Source organism: Ooceraea biroi, chromosome 1 (genome assembly GCF_003672135.1).
Source record: "Ooceraea biroi isolate clonal line C1 chromosome 1, Obir_v5.4, whole genome shotgun sequence".
NCBI classification, from domain to species: Eukaryota; Metazoa; Arthropoda; class Insecta; order Hymenoptera; family Formicidae; genus Ooceraea; species Ooceraea biroi.
This window is the reverse complement of record NC_039506.1, coordinates 9,108,185-9,126,519: the sequence shown is the minus strand read 5'-3', so window position 1 is coordinate 9,126,519 and position 18,335 is coordinate 9,108,185. Positions and strand designations below refer to the sequence as shown.

The 18,335-nt window shown below is 34.2% G+C and overlaps 3 protein-coding genes across 3 annotated transcripts; 1 reads left to right on the top strand and 2 right to left on the bottom strand.

The window, feature by feature from the left end:
• Window positions 1-30: 30 nt before the first annotated feature.
• Window positions 31-5,237, bottom strand: LOC105279985. The gene is made up of 3 exons (XM_020031840.2): window positions 5,058-5,237; window positions 4,560-4,808; window positions 31-4,105 (listed from the first exon to the last, which is right to left on the bottom strand). The coding sequence occupies exons 2-3, from the start codon at window positions 4,690-4,692 to the stop codon at window positions 495-497; spliced, it is 3,744 nt and encodes a 1,247-aa protein (XP_019887399.1). The 5' UTR covers window positions 4,693-4,808; window positions 5,058-5,237; the 3' UTR covers window positions 31-494.
• A 1,812-nt stretch (window positions 5,238-7,049) lies between these two features.
• LOC105282782 lies at window positions 7,050-13,295 on the top strand. Its single transcript, XM_026970063.1, has 5 exons — window positions 7,050-7,410; window positions 11,697-11,769; window positions 11,850-12,011; window positions 12,219-12,372; window positions 12,710-13,295. Exons 2-5 carry the CDS (start codon window positions 11,698-11,700, stop codon window positions 12,823-12,825), a joined length of 504 nt encoding a protein of 167 aa, XP_026825864.1. The 5' UTR covers window positions 7,050-7,410; window position 11,697; the 3' UTR covers window positions 12,826-13,295.
• Window positions 13,296-13,624: 329 nt separating this feature from the next.
• Window positions 13,625-18,268, bottom strand: LOC105282783 (UPF0764 protein C16orf89 homolog). Its single transcript, XM_011345008.2, has 7 exons — window positions 17,648-18,268; window positions 17,270-17,368; window positions 16,803-16,952; window positions 14,871-15,169; window positions 14,583-14,718; window positions 14,398-14,503; window positions 13,625-14,133 (listed from the first exon to the last, which is right to left on the bottom strand). The coding sequence occupies exons 1-7, from the start codon at window positions 17,748-17,750 to the stop codon at window positions 13,992-13,994; spliced, it is 1,035 nt and encodes a 344-aa protein (XP_011343310.1). The 5' UTR covers window positions 17,751-18,268; the 3' UTR covers window positions 13,625-13,991.
• Between the last annotated feature and the right edge of the window lie 67 nt (window positions 18,269-18,335).

The window sequence follows — 18,335 nt, the reverse complement described above, 5'->3', positions numbered from 1 at the left end:
CAAGGAAATAATTGAAATTAAAAATATCTCGTATAACACAGTTCTTTTATTTTATTTTAAAGTTTCAGCATTGAAATCTCCATCATTAAAACTATCGCACATTGAACTCTCCAAGAAAACTGCCTTTTCAGAATTTTATGTATTTATTATATTCTTCGTTATTATCAATTATAAAATGTGATAAATAATGATTTAGACAATTTAATAAAGACGTTTTTACGTTAAAAAATGCAAAATATCGTACTTTAAATATAAGCAGAACAATCTTCAAAACTTTTGTATAATAACAAAAAGTTGCAAATTAACGAAATTTATAATTTTATAATGTAATATCTTTGTTCTTCACTTGCATTATATATAACAGATGTTTATAATTATTTATTATATTAAATAGACTATTTTTTATGTCACAATATCAATGTATGTGATAAATATCATGCAGAATTTGAATGTGTATAAATAAGTGAATTAATTTTATTATTCTCTTCAAAAAATTATGCAGAAATTCTAACAGAAGCATTTGAGACCGTTCTCGGCGACACAGTATCATTTGAAAACTCTTCCAGTAAACTGCCATCTTCTAATGAAACAGGAGTTTCTGAGCCGTTATTTCTCTCGTACGTGGAATCGAAACTATCGTTTTGCTGCACTAGATTTTCATTTGAATTTATCTTGGAAAGCTGATCTGTCGTAAAATCAGTTGCTATTTCATACACATCATTAGTTTCATCGTGACTTTCCTCATTACCTTGCTCTATAATTTTTAATTGTAAAGTTTCAGCACTCTGAAATTGTGAAATTGTATTGCCATTTGCTCTGTTTAATATCAACTTTGTTTCTTCTTCATTTTCTAACGTAACTTCGTTACCAGGAAGCTCTATCAATTTTTGCAGCTCCTCATCATTCGATCTTGATGCACAATAATTAGCTGATTCAGATAATGATGGACCAGGTAAAGATAATTGTGAAGAATTCTGAAGAGAGCAGCTGCTCTTCTCAGTTATATTAGTCAATGTGCCGAATTCAAAGTAATCATTATTATTATAATTCGGCAATTGCAAAGTTATATTACTATTTTCAAGAGAAGTATCTCTCTCGTATATCTTTTTTTCAACGTTAATATCAATTGTACTTAAATATTTTTCATCCTGTGACTTAGGAATATCTGAGGAATTAATAGATGACACATCTTCATCGTCCGAACAATTATTGCTCATGTTCAGAGCTCGTTTATCATCGAACATACCATACTTGTTAGCTTCAAAACTCTCATCTGAACTTCTATTACTTACATTTCCGTGTTCTTCCAGATGTTCGATTGATGATGCAACGTGTATGCTTCCCTCCGACACTTCAGCGCCAAAGTTCCGTAATACATTAACAATAAGTTGAAGCGGCAGATCATCGTTCGTTGCCCTCGTCGTGTGAACATCTGCGGTGCTCGAACGCGCGTCTTCCCAGGACTCCGTTGCTGAATTCTCGGTGATTACGGTATCCGACTCGCTTCCGACCTGTTGCCGATCGATGAATAACATGCACAGGTCACGATTATTCTCCCGGTTGGAAACGCGATTGTCATTAGTACTGTCAGGCAGCAACGTGCTTCCGAAATCGTTGCGACTCGCTATCAGCCGTTCAAGATTGAAGTTAGCCAACGAGTCCTGATACAGCATGGCCATCTCATTGTGCACTCGGCAAACGAACTCGGTATCGAAATCCTCCCGCCGGGACATCGACAAGCTCGGAAAGGAGGGCTCGCTGATCCTCAGTTGCACTGCGCGGAAGATCCTCGTAATCTCAGATTTATAGAAGAAAGCGCCATGCAACGCGTTGGCGGTATCATCGTCGACGATATCGCGTTGTTGGATATCGCGGAATCTGCCGTTCTCCAAGAAGTCACTGTGCAGGTTCTTGTTAGTCAGAATGATTCCTTGAGATGTCGGATGAAGGGTCCACTCGATGTTCCTCGTGATCTCCCTGAGGTTCAGCGACATATGCGCGTGCCTCGCGCCACGGTTGTTCATATCGAAGTTGCTGCTTGTGATCTGCCGTGATCTTTCCACTGAAGAAGTAGTTTCTTCGTAATTAGCTTCCGAAAAGTGATCAGAGGTACTTGTTGGAGTTTCAATACTTTCCTCGTACTTTGCTGATGTTTCGTGTTTTGATAAGTTGTATTTTCTTCTAATCTTCGGCTCTCTTCTGTCTTCCGATAATGTAAGCTCGTTGTGAGTTCCCAAAGCACTCGCTTCTTCGCTCGATCCTTTGCAATTCAACAACAAATTGTCTCCTCTTTTTGTTTCCATCTCTTTTCGATCTTCCAATAGAGCAAGATCATTATAGGGTCTTAAAGATTTCATCAGTAAGGCTTCAGGTTCCTTCGTTGATCGCTGGTTGATCAACGATGAGTCGCGCTTCCTTCTCATCTCTAGTTTTTTCTTATCCTTCATTAAAGTAAGCTTATTATAAGCTTTTAAAGCTCTCAGTTCTGCCGCTTTGCGATCTTCAATCGATATGTGATTCTGCGAAAAATCGTGCTTTTTGCATGCTTTCGCATCTCCTCCCCTTTCAAGCAAAGCTCGATTGTTGAAAGCTTTCAGAGTTCGCAAGTGTATCATTTTCTCGTGTTCTGCGTTTGTTTTGAATGATGTTACGTTATAAACAGAACGCAAATTGGATGATCGCCCACCCTGCGTTTGTGTAATATGTCGTAATCTATGTAGCATCCTCAGAGAGTCACATGAATCATCAAAAGTTTCAGTTTGAACGTGCTTCTGGCCAGCGGGCGACTTACCAATCGCGATGGCGTTTCTTTCGTATCCCGAAGGATGCGCAGTTTGCGCTAAGGACATACTTCCCCAAGTAACCAGTTCCTTGCTCCTCTCCGAAGATGCTTCGAATTTTTGAATTTGTTTCATCAAACGGTACTTAGAATACCTGAAAGCAAAACTGTATTCATGAAACTTGTCTTTCTGTGTGTCGACGTTAGGCATGATGTCAGGCATAAAAGATACAAATTGTCTTTTACCAACATCATGCTCAATAATTTTATTATCGATATCGATTGATCGTACATTTTTTTCATGATGACATGATGACGATTCCGGACTCTTAAAGCATTCTTTATTACTTTCGCTTGAATCAACTGACATTAATTTTGTTTTGTTTTGACAAATGTACCTTCTCTGATCGACTTGATCGATTCGTTCCTCTTCGGTGCTTTTGGAGATACAGCAATGCTTCTCTTCTAATTCTGGCCTTGCTTTTAACTTTACCAGAGAAGCACTTGATTTAGTTGTTATTTCTCTCGCATCTTTGCTCGAAGAACATTGCATCTTCGCCAATTTTTTCGACTCTTCGTCCTTGATTTTCGTTGCTGTGTGAGAATCAGAGGGATACGCTGACTCCGCGTAGCTTCCTCCCTCATCTACCACAATTTTTTTAATTTTTATCGATGAAATTTCCTCTTTCTGTTTTTTAGTTAAAGCTTCTTTCTTTCTAGCGTCCGAAACGGTCTTGCTATCTTCTTTCTTTAACTCTTTCGCTATTAAAGGAAATTGTAGAATATCCTCCTTTCTCAAGGTGTAATCCATAATATCTTTTACATAATTTGTCGCAGTTGATTCATTTATCGCGGAAGCATCCATCTCTTTTTCGTCCTTTTCCAAAGAATGCTCAGCCAATACTTCCTCCATCGCTTCGGATGTTTTTGCTGTTGCATCTTGTTCACTCCAATAGGATCGTTCTTGTATTCTGGCACGTGCATCCATCACATCTTCTGCGGTTATGCTAAGTATCCTCATAGATTTCTCAGCCACGCTCAAATCATTTTCGATCGAATCGTAATCATTCGTGTCGCTCGTGTCACGGCTGTCATTGATGATCAGAGTCGTCAGAGATTTTGAAGTTCGTACATCGATATATATGCTCCGCCTGACTATTGAAGCATCTAGACACACGTCTTCCAAAGAATGACTGATTCTGCCGGGAACACGAATGATGCTTGCAATACTCCTCCGTGCAATTATTGTGAATTTACGGAATTTTGCCGCTCTTCGTAGCTGCATGTACCACTTTACAGCCGTACACCATTGGTAGATCAAGACACCTAGAATAATTAACGTTTCTTTCGCAGAACTCAACGTTGCTCAACACTAGAATTTCCAGCAATAATAAGCAACGCTAGAATTTCTCGCGCAAGCCTATCGTGAAATTGTAATATAAATATATAATAAAATTAAAATTACAATAGAAAATCAGATCGTAATAATGAAAGATAAATTAAAGTAATATTTTGCCAAAGTAACGCAAAAAAGTCCGAAAAGAAGCAAGATGATTCCGTTACGTACTATTAAATGAAAACAGTAGAATATAGGGATAGTTTTATTTAATATTAGAATATATAAACATAATTTATATTATATTACCTTGCATAAACATTAATTCATAAAATAATAATTTGTAATAATAAGGCACATAAAATAGAGAAAAAAAGTTTTCTTTGGTCATATTATAACAACGCTTTCATCTCATCTTGATTAATTTTATTTCCACTTACTTACCAAGCCGTATTGTTTTCTCTGCAATAAACTCGATTAGAAGCGGCGTTGAAACATTATCCTCGTGCCACAGTAAGAAAGTAGTGATAATAACAACGATTTCTAAAACAATATCTTTGAAGAAACTGAGGGCCATCCAAAGTATGAGCAAGTCCTGCCACCTTCGTATTAATAGCGTTAAAATATTGGCCAGATACGCAAGCAATAAGACACGATCGATGATAAGCCGTGCCGTGACAATCCACGATAAAGCTAGAAAGATACCTTTATCAATCTAATTTTCATTTTTAACGACGCAGAAATATATTTACACTAAAAACATATATAATAGAATATTAATTATTATATGATAGAATATTAGAATATTAATAAAATATTAATTTGTTTTAATCCAGTCCATAACCAACTAATTTTTATTTTTAATATTTTAGAAATGCTCTTATAAAATTAATAAATAAAATAAAGAGAATTATATCGAACATGTACATATGGAGCACTAACTTCTCTTGAGCCAGTCGATATTCTTCACGACTGATTCATTGGATTGCGAAACTGACAAGTTCCAGATTTTCTCTAGCTGCTGGTCCCACTTGAACAAACTCCACTTCAAAAAACTGCAGGTCTTGATAAAGTGATGCAACACACTTAATTTAAATGGGTCAAGTGTTGAGATTTCAATACGTGGACAATACGTTAAATTCGTAATTACAATTCATAGGATTTCACGCAAAAAGCTCTATTTAGAATTTATATATATATATATAAACAATATATAAAATTTATAATTAATATACATAACGGTTTAGTTTAAATTAAAGTTGAAATAACCTTCACGATTTATAAATTCAAAATTATTAAAGCGCACATTTTTGACGAACTTTAATTTAAACTTTACACAAGGTGCTGATAACCTCGACAAGTAAAAAATATATTATTGACGTACTTACCAAGCCCAAGACATTTATTGTCAATATTTGTATCTCAAGGAATGGATATCCAGTAGACATCGTGTAACCAGAAATACGAAATTAATTTATCATTCAGCTTATCTTTCAATCATCCTCAAGTTGAACACATTAATTTTGAGTCTAATTTAGCAAAAATTTTTATATATTATAAAAATAGTCTACTTAACCCGACAGGTTAAGCAGACAGAACAACTGCGCGAGTTCGCCCGCTATCGATAAACGTTAACGTTTCGATGCTTTGTTTTCTTTATTTTAATGTAATTAGCACGCAGAGCAGCCATTCATTATACAATTCTGATTTATAATAAACCATGTGCATCTCACTACAAAATAACGTATTGTATAATCATTTCTCAATATTGCGAATAAATATAAAAATTTTCACTTAACGATCTAAATATATGTTTATCGTGGTTTTGATATACTTGAAAATAAACAAGGAACTTTGAATTATTTGCAAAAGGAGAAGAGTTTCATGTTCCGTATATTGTATAACTTGCGCCTAAAACCCTGCAACTATTCTAACGTTCCTGCATCAAAAGGTTCCTCAAGATCTCTAAAAAATAACTTATGGATCTAAATTATTTAATTCAAGTTTAATTCAAGAAAATTCTCACAAAAGCAATAACAAGAGAAAAATAAGAAGAATATAAAATATTAATGGAACAGAAAATATATATGTATGTTTACTCTTGTTACTTGCTATTTTTTAAGTTTTATTTTTTGGAAACGCATTTTTCTTAAATCCTACTTTTCCATTTCTTATATATTATATATATTTTATAGTATCTTTAGAAAAATACAAAATTCCAATTTCCGAAGTCTATAATTCTCGAAACATTATCTTTTCCTTACGTTTTTCACAACTACTCTGCAAAATTGCGGCAAATTATGGTTCTCGATCAAATACAGCAAGTATTTCTATCGCAGATAGGCTACGCTAAACTGGATCCAATTATTGCAATTATTATTATTAGTTCCAATACGAACGTTACAAGTTACAAGTTCCGCTTTCGCACGTGCGCTATACATGTACGCGTTTACTGATAGTATCTAATAATACCATCGAAAAATGCGCTCGGCGGCCGTATTCGTAAATGAACGTATCACTGGAGAACTGAATATATAAGAATTCCTTTTTCATTTATTTATTTTTTTTTTCTTTATTTCCAAGAGATACCATAAACGAACACCAGACGCTTCCGAGTTAACGACCGTGTCCGGGAAGCAAACGCGCGGATGTAAACGCGACGTGAGGAAAAGTTGCGCGTCCGCGACGCGGAACGCGGACTTTCCCGTGCGAGCTGCGCCGCGACGCGACGTCCGAGGAGCAGCGACGCCGGAGATCAGAGGATTCGCCGATGAAGCTGGCGAACGGAGCATTTAATACTCCGCTCCCTTGGCAGCGGCGCTCGCGCGAGATCTCACAAACGATTCATACAAAAAGCGCGATCGCGACCTCCGAGAGTCCCGCTCTCCTCTTGCTCTCCGCGCGCGCGATATATGCCGTTCGCATAAGTCGCGGTAGCGCACACAAGCCGCGCACACGTACATATACACGTGTACACACGCGGCACACGTGCAGGCTCTGCCGGTGTTGGTACCGGTGTAGGTGTACGCCTCGTAGGTGTACACCATCGCGGTTTGGCGCGGCGGCCGCGTACTGTTCTTGGCACAGTTTCTGGTCATCTCCTATTGCGAGCGGAACTCGCGCGAGCTGGACCCGTGCGTGCGATTTCCTCGCGTCCCGTCTCGTCCGCGCATCGCGTCGCGCCTCTTCCGCGCGCGGAATTCCGGATCTCCCGTCCGGATCGGATCGGATCGGTGATCGCATCCGCGTGATTGATCTCGGGAAAAGGGCGAAGAGTCACGCGCACCGAGAAAAAGTGAGTACCCGCTCTTGATCGCGCACGACAATGCGAATGTCTTCCACTACCTTTGCTACCTTTGACATCGGCGACATCCTCTCTCTCGCGCGCGCATTCGTGCACGCGCGCACGCGTGGCTGCGTCCATCGTCGAGCTGGATCAGAGAGATCGCGAATTCGGATGATTTCTTGAATGTTAAACCGTCGATGACGGAGGCAAAATGCAAACGTGACACGTAAACAAGCTGGCTCGGTTGGTGATGTAACCGATTGTTACTTCGTAGCATTTTGCAGTGCTGTAATAGTTAGCGATCGTCGTGACGGCATTATGCACTGGTCACCTTTACGTGAAGAAATCGATTTTACTCGCGCGTATTTTTCCAAATCGTTTGAACGTTATTTTGATTTGATGTAATTCATTGTAATTGCAACTTTAATTTGATAACGTAATTATTTGATGTAATTTATTGTAATTGCAACTCTTACTAACTTGAGAGAATGAGGGATATATCCTGATTAAATAAAAAAAGATCGTGAATGTATCGCGAAGAAGAAACGTTCTTCGGGCACGACAGAATGATCGAAGTATACTTCGTGACATTCGTACAATTGGCAAGAAACCGCGTTTGAGTAGTAAAAGGAGGCCGCGCGTTGATCGTGACTGAAGTGTAAAAATAAGGTACACGCGCCTCGTAAATATACGTCTAACGTGTCACGTGGATCAAGACGGTGCGTTTTCATACTACTTGAAAATTACTTGGCATTGGCATTCGTAAACACTGACGCGAGACTGCTTTTGTGCGTTTTGTGCAATCGCGATGACTTATTGGCCCAATTGGCGGCAGCCCTGACTTCTGAACACTCGTGAAATTTGCAAAACTAATTCATCCGCATTTGCAACTATTAGCGTATATGACAACACCTTCTTGACTGAATAAAACTTACAAAAGACAAACATAAAATATATATCTAAATATAAAAATATATCTTACATATATACAACAACCAATTCTTTGACTGATTTAATTAATGTTACAGATTATTGATAAAGTTACGTGATCATATTATAAGTTAGATGAACAAATTTAAAACAAAGTGCAAAACTGACAAGAAAAGCGCAATGTTAATTGAGAAGAAAATTCTGATCCGGAGACTGAAAATTAAACTACTTTTACAAGACGTTCGAGGCTATTGATTAACAAGACAATTCCGCGAAGCTCTAATAATTTGATGACCTAACTTGGGTTCCCGTACTATATCGATCGTCTCCGTTCTTTTGCTTCTCCTAAGACCGCACCCTTTTCTTGTATTAATTGAGTATCGATTGGTGCGCATGCGAATATCTTTACGGGGCGCCATCCCTTTTTCTTGCGTGTCTGATTAATCGCTTACATCCAGGTAAAGAAAACCGATATTACCTCATTTGACGAACCTATCGAATGTATTTTTAACCAGTGTTTTTATGTGTGTGTCTTACTCACCGCCTAAATTTAACATCAATTCCGTGTGCGACACGCCAAACGCACTTGATCACGTCGATTTCGCAGTGTTGTTTCTTGCAAGAATTTTTTATCTTTGCCAGACGTATAGAATATTTACTTTATCTGGAAACAGTACAGACAAAGAAAATAGTAAACGTTTAACGTCTTCACTACGTACGTTGTACATTCAAAAATGTGAGACAGAATTGGTAACATAAAATATCAATTTTTATATTCTCATTTATTATCGTAAATAAAATAAAATATTTATCATTTATTATCGTAATAAAATAAAATAAATCTCAAAATATTAAATGTTCGTAAAATGTAAGAAAGTAATATATTAAAATTCCGAAAAAAACTAATAATAAATTTTGTTCACATACATATATACACACAGATGATTATGCTATTTTTATTAACTGCAAGTACAGAAGAAGCAGACTATAATAATGCGTTTACAGCGTTCGCTTTCTTGTCGAAAAGGATTACTTCATAGCTTCACAGTGATCTCTTGTGCGGTGATGCAATCTTTTTTTGCGCGTGTCGGATCATGCATTTCATAGTGCGCCTTTCCGGGATGCATCTATAAGCAATATACACAGTAATATTATTCTTTCTTTATAAAGAGAAACAATTAAATGATTGCAATTTGTAAATCATGATTATAATGAAATTTATGAATTATATATTCTAAATTATAGATTCTTTTGAAAAACCAATATTTGAATTATATATATTGTAAAATATATATTGTATATTAATTATACATCAAATTATAACATAGATATAAGTAATAATTTTACGTGACACAGATATTAAATAATTAATAATTGTATTATAATTTCAGAATTTATATATACACAGAACATACGCGATACAAGATTTTTATTTTCTTCTAAAGACTTCGATGAAAATTCCTCGATAATCATGTGTTTTGCAACAAAATGTCAGAGGTCGTCAATATCTAAATTAATCATCGCTAATTATGGAATCAGGAATGAGAAGATCTATGCTTAACGTTTTAACGCGACACGACTTTTTGTCAACAAAACCGGTTTGGTTTGATAAAGTTTGCTCACTTATAAAATGCATATTAAATTCTGCTACTGTTATAACATTATATAAAATTATGTCTAGCATTAAACAATATTTTTCGATTAGAGCTAGGTATTATTTTATATCAATTAATTGTTCCTACCAATTCTCTACTCGTCTTTTTAATTGATACAATTTTTCACACCATTTGATGAATCTGCTTCATCACTTAGAACATTTAAGGACCACTTGCGTCGTCGAATTATTCTTCTGTCTGATTTATAAAATCAAAATGAAACCAAGATAAACATTGAAGGCCCTTGTAATACATATTCAACTTTTTTCGAGTTCAAGTGTCGGTCAAGTACGGACACCGGTATATATCGTGAACTACAAGGTAATCTTAATCGGCTGGTCATCATGTATGATGTTGACGTGGTAGCTTTTTGCGCGAAGCAAACGAGAGAGACCACGAGAACGGTGTAGGACCGTGAGACACGTTTCCTTATGGGGCTCAGAAGACCTCGAGCAAACTTCGTCGGCGTTCTCGCGGCCATAGTACACGATTCCGCAGTGATCTTGCTCTTTAGCCGATCTCATGAGACGAATGCAAGAGATAGCCGGACCTTTAATCGTGCACGATCGCACGCAGGAACCAATACTGACCAAATACGTGCGTAGGCCTACGCCTACGCCGACATGTCCAGTTTTTCAGTAGAGTGATTCAACGTTCAAAAATTTTTATAGTTTTCAGCGTGATAAGAAATGGAGAAAAAGAGTAAAAACAGATCACAATTTGTGTAATATATAATAAGTACAATGAACAAAATTGATTTAATATCTTGACAAAAAGCTTAAATTTAATTAGTTTTTACAGAGTTGTTTCTAAATTACATTATGTTTGCAATACATGATGTTGGAAAGATATTATATTATGTCCATGTAATTTCTTTCTCTTGATTCCTTGTGAACACTTATTCAAATTTTTTGTTTTATTCAGACATTATTCTGTCGCCACTTTACAACTTTCACTCGTTTCTTTCAAACTTCGGTCAAATTTCCGGTATATAACATGTAACATATACATTTGTTGTATATAAATATATCTATTTTCCGCCGGATGTCGTTCCCTATAAGTGCTGGAGAAATAATAAACGTCGAAAGAAAGGTCAGCAACGGCGAGCTCAACTCGCTCAAACGTCTAAAATAGATACAAGTGCTCTGCGGCACATGCCAATGACCCAAATTTCCCCTATTCTCAATGTAACAGAAATTAACTTTGCACGCGATGTGTGTATTGCGTTAAAATAGAATCTCAATCGTATCATCGCCCAATATTTCGTAACTCGCTACATCATCATTCGGAATTAATAGATGAGATGTCTGGTGTGGTGGATCTACGTTGGAATTATGTAAATCGCATTCGAATTTACCTCGATTAGTCAATCTTGCAAAGCATAAGCTAATGTACTGCTATTCTAAACAAAATTCTTGTTTCCATCCTTCTCCATTTTAATGTTTCTATGGACAAATTGCACAATCGTAATCATTTTTCAATTTGTTAATTATTTTAATTTTTTTATTAGTAGATAATGTGGCTTTTCTACTTTCCTTGAATCAAGACAAATGTTAGTGCAAAAATTAATAAGCAATTACATAAAATGAGATTACAGTTATTGCAATAAACAAATAATTGCAATATACTTATTGCAATAAATATTCATGAATTGTATTCTGTTTTTTTTTGTTCTCGATAATTACGTTATTATTCCTTTTTCTTTTCAAGAATGCAGCTGACAACGTGTTGCAGATGTTGTTCCCTGAAAACGGGGACAATTTTCAGTGGAGTATGCGGAATCGTAAGTAATCGATCAATTTTGCATTTTATGAGTTACCTACGTCACTTGATACTACAAAAAGTTGTTGTTGCTTGCTACAGATACTCGCCATGATTGCTCTAATCCTGATCTTTACGGCAAATGTAGAATGGAAAACAATAATTGTCGATGTCCTAGACAAAACAGCCGTGAAGATAATCTTCGCAATCAACCTCTGTATGACCATTCTAATCTCCACCCTGCTCTTAGTCGGCGTTATAAGGGTAGGACATGCGAAGACAAAATGTCGCAGAATATTCAAATTAAAAAAGATTAAATATATCATATGCTATAAGATATAATAAAACATATAAAATATATAAAATTATTAGAAAACTTAAAATTTCTTATAAGAAAAGAATTTTAATTTTATTTTAATTTAAAATTTTTTTGTTTAATCGATTATAATCTTAATCGATTTTTATTTGCAGAAAAATACCTTTATGATGCTTCCATGGGTTGTTCTGGGTATTATGCTAGCCGTTGCCCTTCTTGTGAGCGTTCTTTATACGGCAATTATGTTCTTCATACACCACGAAGTCATAAACGGTGTTCTTTGGCTCATCCTCGGTCTAATGGCTGTTGGTGAGCATTTAACGTCAATCGTGTTTAAGTAACGCAACCGTAGACTTTTAGCGAAATTGTCGTTGCTCAACTAGAAATAGAACTAGAAATATTCAGAAATTATTCAGGAAAAATGTTTTTTAAAAGCATTTTTTCTTGCGCAAATTGATTACAATACAAACATAGATTTTAGAAAATTCGATGTATTAATAGTAAAACCATTTAGATCAATTTTAATTATAAAAATTTCGTATCTTCAATTATAAGGTAATAGTACAAATTAATTTTCGATTTATTCAAATCAAAAATTCAGAGGTAGAAAAATTAAAATTGCTTTAAATTATTTTACTTTTTACAGTGTTTTACACGTACATGTGGCTGGTGGTATATAGTTATTTCCATCAGCTGAAGATCGAGAAGATGAGCGGAAGAATGGGACCCTATGGAAAACCGTACAATTATCGGCGACCATGAGAGTAAGATTAAATGCGATTAAGTAGACACGATCGAATATTGAGTGAAAAAATAAAAAAATATGTCCTATTGACTCACTGACTAAAACTGATTTTCTACGATTATAATTTATTGTGTGATAAATCATGCAAGATGAAGTAATGAAATAAGAATATATTTTCGCACACCTTAAGTCTTTACATAATATGTACATAATATTTATATGTCTCCGTAATACGTTATACGAAGATATTCCACCATAATTTGTATTTGCACCAAAGCAGAATATTTTTCGATTTATACATGACTGGATGTTTCGCAACATCTCATAATCCACATAAAGTGAGTATATAAAGTACAAGTAAACCTAGATTTTAAGAAGTATTTATTATTATTAATATTCTATCTCTTCTTGTTGTATAAATATGATTTATTACTATCATATTAAATCTTTAATTGATCGAACGAATAAATATGTTTGTAATTTCAAAGATGTTCACTTTTAAATAACGAGAATCTGAAAAAGTATTTCGCATGCATTAATATATGCAATATAATATATTAATTAATTAATCAGAACATGCTTTTCGCACATTATTATTTATATACCAAATGATAGTGACTATTACATCTCTGTTGTATTTATACATGACTAAAAAAATATAAATAATTGATGGACTAAACAAGTATCGATTAGCAATAGTTTATAAGTTATATTTTATAAGATAAATATGATTTCGAGAAAGATACTGCCATTCTTAAATCATTTATGTATATTAGTGATAAGAAATTAATAATTTAGACTTAATAGATTACTTTATATTCAAATAATTCACTTTCTTTATTTTTTTAAAGAGAATGGGTACATGTAACAAATTATGCAATCTGTGAAACATATTTCGGTAATTATAAGAAACATTATAAAAGTTTGCCTTTATGCTTGATGTTTTATTATGATTTTTCTTTAGTACTACAATTTGTAACTCTTATATTTTTTCCAGTCTTATAATAATCTTCTGTCTTTACTATTATTATTATCAGATATGAATTGCTTTTCGATTAATGTCATACTTTTATCATAAATTTGAGATTGTTTTAATAGTAAATCCAATAAATCGCCCAATAAATCAAAATTAGCATTAACAAAGAAAATTAAATTTTTTAAATACTATAAAAGCAGAAAAAGTTTAAGACTGGCTGAATGCATTTTCAATATTTTCTCGAACAAATATGGAAAGACTCGCAGCAGCAAGGCCTGTCATATGACTGTCGCACCCAAAATCGGTTAGTCTTGTTGATCGTCGAGCAACTTTGTGCTTTTCAAGAGACCTGAAACATTTAATCTTCATTTCACGATTTTTGTTACATTTCGTAAATATATTTTTATGAAATTAGTACGTTAAATTAATTATACTATTATGCATTCTAAACGAAAAGTTAAGTACATATGTATAATTTATTATAACATATAGTTATGTAATAATTTTAATATAGCTATATATGATATAATAATAATAATTATATTAAATAATTATATAATTTAAGTAGATATATGTGTCAATAAAAATATATTTATGATGTACAAACAATTACTTTGTGAATGAGCTAAAGCAGCCGCTTGAGTGAGGCCAACTTAATATTAAATCTTCATAGCGTTTATTGACGAATTCGGAATAACCTTCTATACCGCATAAAAGGACTGTAAAGATAAAAAAGAAGAACTTGTCGTGCATCATTTTATTTTCTATATATAATATTTTAATTGCACATTCGTGTACTTTGCTGAGTCATAAGATCTTGGGATGGATTTGGAAAGTTCCATGCTTCAAGATTGACGAGATCTTGAAGAATCCTGGCACAGTATGTAGGTATCAAGTAAGAAAACAATGCCGCATTAGTTTCTCGTAATCTAAACTAAAAAATTAATCGTGTATGAATTAATTTCTTTTATTAATTGAAATTGAAAAGTGTAAGTATATATAAATACGTACAAAACAACTTTTTTCTCGTTTGCCAAATAAAATCTTCTACAAAATCGATACGGATTTCTTATCACTTTAACTCACCGCTTTAACCATTTGAATGATAAGCAATCTATGAGTGAGAGGATATCCTGTAGTATCATCATCTCTAGTCAACATTTCGATGCAAATCTGAGGAACTTGACATGTTCCATTCAAACTACTATGCATAATTTCAAGTAAGCATGCGTCACTTTCTCTGCCGTTAGGCGTTCCATGCCATAACGATGCAACAATTTCTGAATAGTTCAATCTCTGGTTTGGAATAGGTCGCATTTCTGAAGAAATTCTTGTCCATGATATAGGTCTTATCCACAAATTGGGATAATTTAAAGTTGATTGCACTGTAAAACTTTGTATCTCGCAAAACTTGATCGATATATATTTATTAATATATGATAAGTCACATTAACATGAAGTAAATGAGATATTTCAAGCAATATGTGTTCAACCCACGTAGCACAGCAGCGTGTGCAAAGCGCTTTGAAAGCGCTATTGAGAATGCACCTCCCAAAACCGCTGTCAGTTACGCACTTTTTTGGCAGGTGGATATTTTGATGGATTTCGATTCACAGTGTGCTAAAAATTATTTCTAAGACTAAAACGTTACTTGAAAACATGTAATTCACTCTGAAAAACACTTAAAAACACTTGCGTTAATCACGTGCATAAAAAGCACTTTGAAAGCGCACGTAGCACAGCAGCGCGTGCAAAGCGCTTTGAAAGCGCTGTTGAGAATGCATCTTCTAAAATTGCTGTGGAAATGCAATGCATTAAAATAAGTATATATTAAAATACATAATATTGTGTATTATTTCATGACTATTTATTTCAATAACTTTTCTCTCACTATATCCAGACAGCACAGGATATTCTATGGACATCCGTTTTATGTCCATTTTTTGTCGGGATATCCATGAACCTTATACAGATATCCATAGGATATACATTTGTGAACATTGTAAGACTATCCCAAAATGGATATGTTTGTATATCCATATGCTATTCTTCATTCTAACTTAGAGTGAAATCGCCTTCCCGTTTCCCACCTCTGATTCACCAAGCGACCGATAGATGGCCAGGCCAGGCGTGACGTTCTCGCAAGCAACATTTGCGTTATCACCTTACAAATAACCATCCGCAAAACCGATCTAGCATTCTTTTCTTCTTCTCTTCTTTTGAATGCCGATGCTGAAATAAGTCGACGCCGTGCACAGCGGTTTCCCTTCCCGATCCCAGCGCCCCATCACTGATATCAGTTCACGCGACATTTACAAAACGATTTTACTGGTAGTATTTTCATTCTTCAATATCTTTGAAGAATATCTTATGGATGTCTTTCGGATATCTGTGTGCTGTCTGAGTATTAATCTACGCGCTTATAAAGTGCTTATAATGGGTTTTTTAAACGGATTTTGAGCGCGCTTTGAGCGCTATAAAACTGCATTTTTCCTGCGCCGGTCTTACGCGCTTATAAAATGCTTTTTCTAGTGGATTTTGATAGCGCTTAGCGCTAATATGCTTTTAAAGCGCTAAAAAAAGCGCTGAATTCATGCACCCGCAGTAGCGCTTTCAAAGCACTTTTCAGGTGCTGTTGTGCTACGTGGGAAGTAACAGAAAAATGATTATTTCAGACTTTTTTAATTCCTTAATAATTCTTGGAATTTATCAAGTTGTTAATTTCATATTCCGAAATTGAAAAATAGAAAATTCATAATACTCATATAATATAAAAATCATAAAAATCATAAATTTTTCATGCTGAAATGTGACAGATATTTTCGAGAATTTTAAACATTCTTCAGATATGATCTTTCACATTTTATTACAATTCTTTATATTTTGCTATTTTTTTCTTAAAAATTTAAACAGCCACTTAATTCATTATAAATCCAAACAAATATACGAAAGTATGTGATAAAGACAAGCAAACTTATTATTGTTCATCTTACACGCCCGCATCAAATATCTACTTACGAAGAAATTCGGTTTTGTCCCACGGAACAACGTTAATCATCAAATTTCTTCGAGTTAAATCAGATAATTCAACTAATTCTTTAAGAGCGTTGTAGAATTCCTTTTCTAAATATTGCACATTTTTGTGTTTAAATGTTGCTATCAAATTAGCTGTTTCAACAAAGAGAGATATGAATTATCAAACTTTAATTACATTTGTATCAAAATGTATATTTTAAGAAATAGATTCTATAAAATCAAATTGTAACCAAAATAAAATTGATTTAAAATTAAAACCCTTTGAAAGATCTAAATTAAAACTTAGTACTTCGAAAGTATCTCCTAATCTTTTTGTACCAAATGTTTTTATCAATACTTTTGATTCAATATATTTAATTGACACTTCAAATTGGCAAGATTTATAAAAATTTTACAAAAAATAAACTTGATTTATAAAAATTAATTTATTCGATATAAAAGTTTCTTACCCTCGGTTAAAGTAATACCGTAAGTAAGATCTACGTTCATCTGTTGGGGTCTTTTGTTTACATAGTCAAAGATATTATACAAAGCAGCTAGTTTTCGTTCTGTAAAAATAATCAATATATATTTTATCACATTCTCTAATTATTCCATACGATTTAACAAATCCGTGCTAATATTCAAGTACATATAATAAGAAAACTCCAATTTAATCAAAATGAAAAATACAACACAAATAAACATAGTTTAAGTGCTATGATCTTCTTCGCATATCTCTTTGATTTAACAAAAATTCTTTGAATTAATTAATTTAGATTTTCTTTTAGCACTTTTGCATCACTTTTAGTATATGTTTAGTTCACTATTATTATTAATTCACTCACGCAATCTTTCAGGTTCAAACGAGCCTTTGGTTTGCAACCAGAAACAGGCGAACAGCAAAAGAATCGCGAGAACATTGCGAAATCCTAGGATTCTTGCCTCCATCAGGACCGCTGCGCAAGGAAAACCCGATAGCTTGTATTCGCAAAGCTTATATAAATCGAATCCCCACCACAGGCGTGTACACTGACAATGAGTAAACCAAGCGTCAATGAAATTTATCGCCGATCGCTTTTTCGTTAAAGAAAAAGAGGAGATGTTCCCAAAGCGGACCGGTGAATTGGATGCAAAAGCGCGTAGTACTACTTTTTCTTCATGAAGCGGACGTATCCTGATAGGAGAAGCGTCCTCCGAGAGACCACACTGGATTACTACGGCTTTCCGACCACCTACGAGAAACTCAATTTCTATTCAATTTCTCAGCTACGCTTCTGCACCAGCAGATTTAAGAAAAGGAAGAAAAAGAAGGAGATTGATCTATTTTACATATATGTGGTTTACATACTCTTATATACTTACAATTAAGAAGTTTATTTTCAAACACACTTAAAATATTCTTCCAGAATTATAATAAATTTTTGTTTAGAAAATAAGAGAAACATGCATAAAAAATGATAGTTTTATCAGTAAATTAAACAAAATATTCAAGCTTTTTTATTTCGTAGTAAAAATGAATTAAAATTGTTTTAA